Genomic DNA, 11,782 nt, shown 5'->3' on the forward strand with positions numbered 1-11,782 from the left:
TGAATAATTTCACGTTTGTTTGTACAAGCATTTTGAAGTAGATGTTATTTACCAACTTCCTCAAACGTCTGACAACATCTGATCACTAGTGGGTCATTCATATAGAAAGCTTTGCTTCTTTATTTGTTCATGTTTTCCTAATCAATCCCCTGTTCAGGACATATGAGTTTTAATCCTAAATTTGCCATGACTGTAGTTACCTGTGCCATTTCTGATTGCTTCTTTGACATAGTTTCTGCGTTGGCTCACTATATATATGAATAGAACTAGAGATGTTATGACCTTATGTAACACTTTAAAAATTGGCATAATTTCCTGTTAAGACATTTTGGCATTTAAGGGATTGTAAAATTAATGTTACATCTGTGCATACATTGGTATTTCTAATAAGGTTGCTATTACACTATCTTTATAAATAGCTATTTGTTTTTGTATATGTAAAGTGCACACATCTTCTCTGCATATGCTAAACTGATTTTAGTGCTTTCAGGCTTTGATTGGTGAAGCTGAAAATGTAGTGCAACAAATTTTTACTGCAGCACTAGTTTTCTCTCAGAAATTTTATGTTCATTTCCTAGACACTTCCACCTCAGTTTCTGGTCCTTTTGTTAACCAGTTGTTTGCTTAAAATGTATACCTTAACATTCTAGCCTCACTTTTTTTCTTCTGTTTGGGGGAGGCCTGGGGGTGGTTGGTTCTAGCCTTTATATTTCTGGTGGCTGGGACACATATGTTCTCTGTCCCCACGCAACTGGCATGTTTCACTCATTAAATGTTTGTTTCAGCTGCACTGTCTCTTTTTTGTGGGAACTGTGAAGATTTGAGATGCTAATGTACTTTCAAAGACAGAAAACAATCTCTGTTACTCCCTTAAGACTTCCAGGCTGGTAGGAAGGCTTTTAATAACCTCAGCTTATATTTTTTTATATGCTGTTGTTTCAGGTTCAATGGATCCAAAAGACTTTCTGAGGGAAGCACAAATAATGAAGAACTTGAGACATCCAAAGCTTATACAGCTTTATGCTGTCTGCACTTTGGAGGACCCAATTTATATTATTACAGAGCTGATGAGATATGGAAGTCTCCTTGAATACCTTCAAAGTAAGCAGATGAATTTAAACTCATTTTAAGGGTGCTGCAATTGTCAGTTTAGTAAATACAATAACATAAAAGATAGAAGTACAACACCCTGGTTTAATATAAAAGCTGCATTATTTGTCATGTGTGGGGGTGAGAAAAGTAGAAAGGAAGGTTTGTGAATTTTTGACGTGCCAAAATATTTGAGAAGTAGGAAAGAATCACATTCACAGCCTGATTCTTGCTTTATAATGGCCCATATTTTTCACCCATCTATGAGTAGATGGGAACATACACAAAGGAATAAAAATATAAGTATCCAGAAGGATAAGTCATCATATTTGACATGAAATAGAGGCACTTCCACAAGATGTACTTAACAGCTTTGAAAACTATTACTAGTCAGGGGTAGCTTTTCACTACAAATTTGTCTCTTGCCTAGCTCATCAGGGCTTTTATCTCAACAGCACTTCAAAGTGCTCTTTTGAAGGCAAATAATAATTAAAAATAAAACTGTACAGCCTGAAACAGACTAGAATAATGATTGCACTTTTAAGTTCACTCCTGTTATTGGGAAATGCTTGATTCTAGTGTTACCCGTTTTCAGTTTAGCAGATGTCTGTGAGATGCTAAATGTCTTTAAAGCTGTAACGATCTCTTAAAGACAAAATGTTTGCTGCAGTTGTCATGCTGAATTTCTTCTGTTTCCAGTCCATAAAGCAAAGCCCTGTGTAATACCACAGACAGCATTTACCATGATACATGCCTTCCCCCGTCGTCTCTGCAGAACCATTTTTAAATGAGGCTCGGTCCACACACAATTACAGCTAAAGAAATCTCTGACACAGGAGCTGCCCAGAGAGGGTCTGCCATGACCTTAGGCAAGATCATCTACAGTTTTGTAGGCATTTACTGGCCAGAAGTAGCAAGACACAAATTTCCTTTAAATTCTCATCTTTGGTGCCTTTGTGTGCAGATTGCCACTTACCTAGACACAAATTTCCTTTAAATTCTCATCTTTGGTGCCTTTGTGTGCAGATTGCCACTTACCTGACTGAAAGAGCCTGGCACATCAAGAAATGATTGCTGTGCATGAAAACATTTATTGCACTGGAGAAATAGCTCTGAGAAAGCCAGGATGAATCACAGCTATTGCAGAGGTAAAACCTGCCCTGTTAGTGTGCCCAGAGTAAATATGTCCAGGGCCCATCAGTGCTGCAGCTTGTGTGTGGTTAGTTGCCAGCATATGCACAGCACCCTGCTCCTTGCCTAAGTGCTTGCTCCTGTGGCTCTTCAGCAGAGACTGTGGAAATGCAGTTGGTTTTCAGGCAGCTGTCAAGATATCTGTAAAAAGGTCCAGTTGAATCCCAGCCTAGTGGTGTCCCTCCTTGTCTGATGGCCAATGCCCAGGGAGGTGCACAGAACTGAGATGTGGAGGCAGAGATCCAAGGGCTTTGATAGGTATTGTGGTCAGAGAAAAGTTGTTGCTGTCAGAGAGAGTAATAAGGAAAGAGATTTGAAGCTTGTATAGATCTCTGTGACTGGAAGTGATCTGTATCAGCTGGAGTGCACAGCTCCTGATAAGTTTTCTTGAGACTCAGCCTCTGCAGGGAACAGGAAAATATTTCCAAAAGGCTTCTGTCTCTGTGTGCACTATGGGTAAATATGGCAACCTAGAGCAGAGGAAAGTTCCAGAGATATTTTTTGTTCCTCTTTTCCTCCTAGAACTGTGTGGCATGCTTTTTCAGCTTTAAAATTCCCTAATATTTTATTCGCAGTTACAATCACATTTCACCATAATGACAGCTACTTAATAATGATGGACATGTGAATTCCCTGTGCACATTGTAAATGTACTTTGGGAGAGTTCTTGATGAGCACTGCTATGCAGAGTTATTGAGCTGCCACCAGTATGAGAAAAATGCACCTGAAAACTTTTCTTTGTTATTGGAAGTGAATGATATTGTCATAAATATATGAGTTCTTTTATCAATTCTGATAGACCTGGGGCTTGTTCTGGCAGGGATGCAGTCTTGAAGTTCGGAGAATTATTATGGAGATAATGCCCTTGCTGGAGAAAGTGATGCTTATTTATTTTTCTCTTTTTTTTTGTATTGTCAGATATCTGTCAATGAGAATATTTCTCTGCCTTTTCTATATGACATATTGGGATTGATTGCTTAGAACAGAGTGCAGACCCCATGACTTTTTAAATATTTTCTCTAATAAATTTTTCATATGAGTTTGAGGGTTTTGTAGAAAAATATTAGTAAAAACAGACATGGAAGTGGTACATTATCAGTTAAAGAATAATATATGGGAAGATCTTATAAATTTGAGTGTGAAAGTAATATGAACATATATATATATATATATATATATATATATATATATATATATATTATATACATATATATATAAACTCCTGACAGCCTTCTAGTACCTAAAGGGAGCCTACAAGAGAACTGCATAGGGAGTTTTACAAGGCCAGGTAGTGATAGGACAAGAAGGAACGGCTTTAAACTGGCACATGATAGGTTTACATTAGATAACTCTTAGAAATTCTTTACTGTGAGGGTGGTGAGGCACTGGGACAGGCTGCCCAGAGCAGTTGTGCTTGAACTTGTGTGCTTTGTCTGGTCCAGCCTGGAGCTTTGGAGATGTAGTCAGAAATTTTTATGAGATAGCCATACATGATTTACACTTCAGATCCCAAAGAGACCTGTGATTTCATCCTCTCTGTGCACAGCTTGTAGCTCCTGGTCAGCTGAGGCTCCTTCTTAAAGCTTTCTCTTCTTTAACTCCAGAACAGCTGCAGTGCAGTGCCAGCTTACAGAAACAGATCATCCAAGAAATACTGCAGCAGCCAGGGCAACAGTGGCCTCTTCCCCTGCCTTGGCCCACAGGCTAAAGGCAGTAGGTCAGGCCAGTCTGGTATTCCAAACAGGCCCCAGTGGAAGAAATGTTCTTTCAGCTGCCTCTCCGCTGTTAGAGGTGGATCTCATCCTTGTCCTTTAGCACAGTGCACCTGAGTGTCTTACAGGGAATAAAATGGGGAGGGTCTAGTAGCTCTAACTCCTATTCTGCACTGAAGCAGCTCATAGAACACGAGGCTTATGAGTCATCCCTTTTTCCTGCGGCATTGCTGTATTCTGCCTCTTGGAGCGAGCTGAAGTCAGGATATCTTGGAGTATCAGCAGACCAATGACAAACCTGTGCTCAAGTTTGTCAGCATCCTTGTCTGCCCTCATCAGGAGGTAGTTCACAACCCCTGCAGATGAAGCCATGTGAAAGGGAACATTTAAAGATGTGTCATGTAAGATATCTTCCAAAACCCAGGTGCCAAAGCAAGGTGCTTGTAGACATTTAGTTATTTTCTGATTAAATAGAAGAGTGTCATTTGTGGATTTATATCCTTGTCTAGCAAGCTGAATAATAAATGTTGATGCTTGCCAGTTATCAGAACTGCAAATCTTCAGCTCTCTCTTTTAAAAGTCAAGGCAACTATGAAACATATGTAGTAGAGGAAAAAGCATTCTGAGACAACAATAGAAGTAAATAATCCTAGTGCTGGGCTTGACAAAGAGTTTAGTCTCAAAAAGGAAGTAGGGTAATACACATACACAACAGATTAAAAATTAATTTTTTTTCTATTCATGTCAGAACATCCAGATGAGCAGGAAATTCAAGGCCTGGAGATTGCAGAATAGATTAATAAACAATGGAATTCCACACTCTTCATAAAGTGGGGGTGCAAGGTTATGTCAGATAAAATGCCAGAACTGGAGTATGCTATGCAAAACAATGCTAAGAAACACTATCACCACAAATCAATTACAAATCAACAACAGAAAACTGCCAGCTACAAAAGTTTTATTTCTCTAATACAGAGGCAGTAAGTAAAAGTCACCAACCTGATGAGAAAGGAGAACGGCCAATAAGCCCAGCAGCAAGCATTTTGATATTAAGATTCTGAAACAGAAAGTTGAAACTGTTGTGTTAGAGACTACAGAGGTAGGAGCTCATGCTTAAGTGCTGCAGCATTTGGGATTGGGTGACAGTGGTCCTGGAATGTGACACTGATTTGGTTTACCATCGATTAGCTCATGGTTTAAATTTTTTGCATAGAGGAGGTTGGTTAGCTGTCCCCAAGATACCACAAAGCCCTGAATTTGTACTCTAATGTGTTATACCCCAATGACTTTATTTGATTGCTTATCTTACAATTTTTGGCATGCAGTTTTTCTGCTAAGACTCCTTCATTTGAGGAGGCAAGTTGCTCCGCTCAAAGTTCTTCTACTGCATTGTTTGAACAATGGATCTTTGAATGCCAAATCTCAATTTCTTGTTTTGCTTATCTTAGAGTGGTGGGAATAGCATGCCCATTGCTTGAAAAAGTTCTACTGGAGAAGCTGGCAGCTCAAAAGCTGCTCAAGGAGTCCTACTGTTGGGTAGCAACACAGAGATAACAGCATGAAGCAGTCAAGTGGACTGGAAAGTGAAAATGAGAGTTACACTTGACAGCAGATGGTATTTTTCCTAGTAAAAATCATTGGAGAACATGGAACAAGGATAATTCCGTGCTTTTCCATCTTTAGGCAGCTCTGGCTACAGCCACTGGCTACTGACATGAAATCTTACTCACAGTTTGGAACAGTTTTATGCACCTGTCAGAAAGCTGCATACTGTGTCACTATCAGTAGATTAAAGATTTTCCCTTTGGACTGTGTCAGCAGCTCCTTCCCAGCCTAGATCAACTCCTGCATATAGTATTTGCTGTTTTAAAGAAGATGTGACAGGCATTGTTACTCAGTTGTTGTGAAATAAGTAATGTCATTCACTAATCCCTGTCATTTGCCTGGGCTGTTACATTATTGCCTTGCATGGTTCATTCATGTTGGCTGTTTGAATCAGTCAGGTTTTCAGTTATTTATGTCTGAAATCTGTAACTATTATGTTGTTCTTGTCATCTTCTTTTTAAACAGAAGATGGAGGTTCTGAAATCTTCCTGACACATCAAGTAGACATGGCTGCTCAGGTGGCTTCTGGGATGGCATATCTTGAATCTCAGAACTATATCCATCGGGATTTGGCAGCCAGGAATGTTCTTGTTGGTGAACACAATGTCTACAAAGTGGCAGACTTTGGACTTGCAAGAGTTTTTAAGGTAGGTTGTGAGAGGGTGAATTGTCTCTGCTTTTAACTCTGTAGAACAAGGTGGAGGAGGCTAACTGAAGAATGAATTGCAGCCCCTGAATTGCTGGATTCTGACAAAGGCTAGCCCAGGCAGAAAAGGATATGTTCACTTGTATCTTCTACCTGCACTTTCCCATGCAAGCTTAGAAGATTTCCTGTGCCTTTGTGTCAGTCTGAATAATCCTGGTGTCTGCTTCCCACCCAGCCATCCAGGAAGGAGCCTGGCAAGAAATACCTTTGCTGGAAAACCTTTATCCACAGTGTCTGCAACATGGAGAGGAATGATGGAAAAATTATATACCTGGGCCTGTAAGGGAAGGCATGTAAAAATGTATTGACAGCTATTCCCTCCTTGTTCACTTCCCCACTGCCTCCATGATGCTTGTGAGCATGGGTAGTAATCATAAAATGACCTTATTTCTTTTCACACCCAACAGCAAAGTTCATAAAGTGAGCTCTCAGAGCTTTAAATCTGAAGCAGTCACAAATTCTTTGCCACTGCACAGTTTTGCTTTTTTTTTCTCTAGCCCTTGAAGGCAGAGAATGCCAAGTATCACTGACCAAAATCTCCCTATGAAAGAGCTGTGGTTCAAAAATGAGTTTCCTAACTCTGAAAATGATTTAATCACTGTTGGAAAGATTTCATTTGCCATATTTTATGGATTTCAATATGAAATCCATGATTCCTGAGATCTGTGTTTGTTTGGGTTTTATTATTTATTTATGTTCTTGCACTGAGAAGGAAAACCAGGGAAAAATCCCTTGCTTCTCATTTGGTTTTTCCATTCAGGCAACAGAAATTGAAGTTCATAACAGAATTTGATTTATTACATACTGAAGTACAGAATAATCACTTAACAATGGCTTCAAGGGACTTTGAAAGTTCTTTTCACTTAATTTTGATTCTTCTAAATATGCATAAGTTCACATTGCAAGTTTTTTAACATAAAAAAATATATGTTTATAAGTGATCAACACTCAAAGTGGATATTTCTTTTCTGTTGTCACTAGAGAGGGTACTAATTTACAGCTGTTGACATTTCTTGTTAAAAACAGACTTTACTAAAATACTCAGTCACAGAGTCATTTGGGCAGACTTTCTTAGCAATATTTTGTCTCCTAAGCCAAAACACTAACATAGTCACATAGAAAAGATTAAGTGTGAGAAATGAAATCTGTATTTTCAAGTGTGTTCCTTCATATAATGAAATAATTTCTTGTTTCTAGAGATGAATGTTATGGTAAAGATGCCAGCTGTATCAGTATAGAGATACACATCAGTAACAACCAGTATTTTCAGAACTATAGAGCACTGCAGCTGGGAAACACATTCTGTATTAAAACAATCAAAAAAGCAAAATCTGGTATGTGTTTGCCTGGATTTGCACGTGAAAAACTTGACCAAGGCTTGGGTGTGACTTGTGCATATTAAATTACATGTAGGAATTAAAGAGAAAAAAAAGTGTTTACAAAATATACGTGTCTGTGCAATAAGCCTTTAAGGATGTGATTCTACAAATTTGCAAGTCAACAATTTTTTTATGTCTTTCACCTACACTTTACATTAATTAATTTGACTCACTGGAAGCTAATATGTTAATTTGAATCATTTAGAGTTTATTCTTTGGTCCCTGAAAACCTGTTTAAGTGACTGTTACCAAAATCAATGGCCCTTCAATATCACTATAAATCACAGAAGAAAGGTTCCGAAATTCATTAGCTCTTGATCTTGCTCTTGCCTTCCCTGTTTACTGAAGACCAGACGTGGAGCCATTTGGTCTCTAGTGTCAGCAGGATTCTTCCACTGCCACTCCTGACAGACTTTTGAAATCTTGCATGCCAGGTCCAGAATTCACAGTAGCAAGTCATAATTAATCAGCAGCCACTCCAACGCTGTGTGCTTGCTTGAAATGATAAATGCTTCAGAAAAACCTCTGATGAAGCCTCCGCATTTCTCAACTGCGAAGCCAAATCCAATGATAGACTTCAGATAATGGGTACTTACATGAAAGACAAGAGTTTGGTTAAAAGATGAGAAGATTAAGCACATGCTGAGCTTAGTCAGATGCTTAAGCATTTTGCTGAAGCAGATCTAAAATCAGGCCTGCTTTGCTTTGCCCATGACAGGTAGAAAATGAAAACATATATGAAGCTAGGACTGAAACAAAACTCCCAGTGAAATGGACAGCCCCGGAGGCAATCCGCTACAACAGATTCAGCATTAAATCAGATGTCTGGTCATTTGGGATACTTCTGTTTGAAATAGTCACCTATGGGAAGATGCCTTATGCTGGTAAGTGCTTTTACCTGAAGAATGATGTCTAATTTTTTCTTCCTTTCAGAATGACACAAATAAAGGAGGTTGAATGCCTGTACTACAGGCATGTTAAAGGATTAAAATTTTAAAGAGAGAAAGAAGGCTGTTCAGATAAGGTCCATTTAGTGGGTCAGACCTTCTGGCTTCCCCAGACTCCCTGGAAGCTTTGCTCACACTGATTAGCACACAGTCAAGCTTCCTCTTGCTGGAATCAGCCTGTGCTGCCCAGGCACCTAAGTCAGTTGGATATTTTCCTCCAGCATCAGATCAAAGATGCCAATTCTTGGAATGTAGAAAAAGGAAAGAAATAAAAGAAGGGTTTTTTATTCTCCAACCTGTCCTTTTTTAACTTTTTTTTTTTTAGTATATCTCATGGAAGAATAAATTATGTGTAAAGCACTGCACAAGCACTTCAGGAAGAACGTGTCCGAAAAATAAATCCAAGTGTTTTTACTCCCTTCCTTCATATTTGACGAATGTAGCGAAAAGTTTTCACAAAGGAAAGGATCACAGGAATTAAATAAATAAAGAAATAAAGTGTCACCAACCTCAAAAGTAGATATAGTAGTCTGAGGGCAGCTACTATTTCTAGTCCTGTGAGAAATGCTCAAGGAACTGTGGCTCCAATAACACAAGATATCAGTGAGATGATTGACTGTGACTCATATTGTGATGGTGACTAGAACTCAAGGGAAGGACTAAAGCAAAAAAAAAAAGTTTTGTTGCATCTGAACAGGCCTGAGGGGTGGTGTGTTTGCCATAAACTACATTTCACAGGGTCCCAAACTGATATTTTCTGTAAAAGGAAAAATTGATTTTGCTATTTGATTCCCACCCTCACCTCCTGCAAAATTGTTCTGAAGAAAAAAAAAGCAAAACAAAATATCCTGAAGTGTTAGATAAACTATAGGTGTATGCATATGGACACACACACATAAATAAATGATTTTAATAGAAATAATATGTAACACCGTGGTTCTGGATATTGTCTGAAAATGCATTCAATGTTACCCCTTTGCAAAAGCATAGTTTATCTGTATCTTGAAAGTAGAACATGTCCTTTTGCCATGGCTATTTACTTACTTAGTATTACTTTCAGGAATTTGTTCTCAGTAATCAGCTAGGAGAAGAGGTTATGTTGATTTTTGGTGGCAGTGGGTAATGTGCGGAGGAAGCACCATTCACAGATATAGGGAAAAGAAGTTAACAAAATTCAAGATTTAATTTAAAGAGTAAAAAATTGGAAGTGAACAGGACAATAGTCTTACTATATAAAGGTATAGCAAAGATAGGGAAATGGTATCTTCTGGCAGTGATAGAGCAGGCAGGATGCCATTGCACAGCTGTCCTGGAGGAAACTTAGGGCTGACTTTAGGAAAAAGTTTCTAAATGTGAGGAAAATTCAGCAGCAGGACAGATCCTCTTGGGAGATTTTGTAGACACTAAGACTAGAGGGATTCAGGAACAATTTAAACTAAATAGATATCAGAAAAATTTTGACAAACCTGAGGTGGAGGAAAAGCCTCACACCCAGACAAGACTATTTGTGATGCCTTGTAGGAGGTGTGGTCAGGGTGAGGTGGTTGGGAAATGTTTGAGGTGGTTTTAAACTGCTGGTAAACAGTAAAAGATGAGACCTCATCCCTGGAAGGGTTCAAGGTCAGGCTGCAAGGGGTTTTGAGCAACCTGGTGTAATGCAAGGTGTCCATGCCCACGGCAGGGGATTTGGAACTTGGTGATCTTTAAGGGCCTTTAAGGCCCAAACCATTCCATGTTGATCCTATGATGGGGAGAGAGAGGAACTCACGATATCCCTAAACAGACCCTGAGTAGCCTGATGAGCTCATCTCTCCTTGCAGGCATGCCAGGACACCAGGTGATCCAGCTGCTGGACGATGGGTACCGACTCCCTAAGCCGAAGAAGTGCCCAGAGCCGCTCTACGAGATGATGATGAAGTGCTGGAGCGCAGAGGCAGATGAGAGACCCACCTTCGATGCCCTCAGCAAGGAGCTGGAGGGCTACTTTGGCTATTCCTGGGCCTCAGGCCCAGGCCATGGGAAATGAACCCTCAGGAAGATCCTGAAGGAGATGTCCTAGCCAACATGGCTAATCGGGGCTGTGGAATCAGCCTAACCCCAGGTGTGGGGGTCATTTGGGGGTACTGAGAAATTCTGGTACATTTCATCCCCTTGCTGAACCTCAAAGACTCCTGCTGCTGTTATGCAAGACAAGGCATCAGGAAGCTGGAGGGGTGGGTGTTTCTAAAAAATAAAGTGTCCTCTATTTATTTTAAAATGACAGATTACAAGAATAAACAAATTAAATTAGTCAAGCTCAGTAACTATTGTAGCTTTTTGTCATTTCGTTATTGGAATAATTATTTGCTATTGCTTAGATTTTTATTCATATCAGTTTGTTCTCATGAAGGAATGTGAGGTGCTGCACAGCAGGATCTGTGCTCCCAGAGTCCTCTCATTGTGAAAAATAAGAAAAGCAATCCCATGACTGTGATGACTCTGATTTGGCAGAATCCAAATTAATTGCCTTGCTTAAACTTGAAGAACATGTACTTTTGCTATATCTGAAAATAAACAGATATTCATGCAAGAAAATTATTTATTTTGTTTTATGGATGCACAGGATGATCTTTTTATACTTTGTCTACTGAACTTCTTTTACAAGAATAAACAAAATTATTATTAGCTTCCTGAAGCTGTTTGTTCTTAAGATTATTAAATAGTGCCACAGAACCTATGAGTTATTGTCCACTGAGGTATTAGGATTTATTTTATGGTTATTAATTTTATGGATATTGGGGGAAAAGATATCTAAATGTGAACTCAAGACTGTCTTAGTGTTTTAGAGTGACAGCCTTTTCAATCTTGCTCTCCCAAACCACGAGCCCTCTCCAACATGGCAGGTCTAATAATAGAGTAACTAGCAATCCCTTCTTCTATCTTCTCCAGATTCAACTTTAATACACGAGATTTAAGTAATAGATGATCCATTTTGTTTTGTTCCATGGAGAAATGGAGCCCACGTACTTCTAGCAGTCTTTATAACTACAGATGTTAATTTTTTTTGCCCTTTCCCTAACTAACTACAGCATGGTTCTGCTAAAATCTGGTATCACTGTGACAGTTTTATACATTTTTATATAACTATACCATGGTTGTGAGGCTTACAGAACT

General features: G+C 39.1%; 1 protein-coding gene across 3 annotated transcripts in view; it reads left to right on the forward strand.

The window, feature by feature from the left end:
• FRK (fyn related Src family tyrosine kinase) overlaps window positions 1-11,303 on the forward strand; it is a 49,932-nt gene extending 38,629 nt beyond the window's left edge. For 2 of the 3 annotated variants that reach the window (XM_085056128.1, XM_085056129.1), the window contains 4 exons: window positions 943-1,101; window positions 6,063-6,244; window positions 8,401-8,566; window positions 10,450-11,303. In XM_085056128.1, the coding sequence (XP_084912254.1) occupies window positions 943-1,101; window positions 6,063-6,244; window positions 8,401-8,566; window positions 10,450-10,655 (713 nt within the window). In that variant the 3' untranslated portion in view covers window positions 10,656-11,303. Of the gene's footprint in view, window positions 1-942; window positions 1,102-6,062; window positions 6,245-6,478; window positions 6,668-8,400; window positions 8,567-10,449 lie in introns of those variants that run through there. The other variant, XR_014850945.1, reaches the window with a different exon arrangement.
• The last annotated feature ends 479 nt before the right edge of the window (window positions 11,304-11,782 follow it).

Source organism: Lichenostomus cassidix, chromosome 3, assembly GCF_008360975.1.
Source record: "Lichenostomus cassidix isolate B80296 chromosome 3, HeHo_3.0, whole genome shotgun sequence".
NCBI lineage: Eukaryota > Metazoa > Chordata > Aves > Passeriformes > Meliphagidae > Lichenostomus > Lichenostomus cassidix.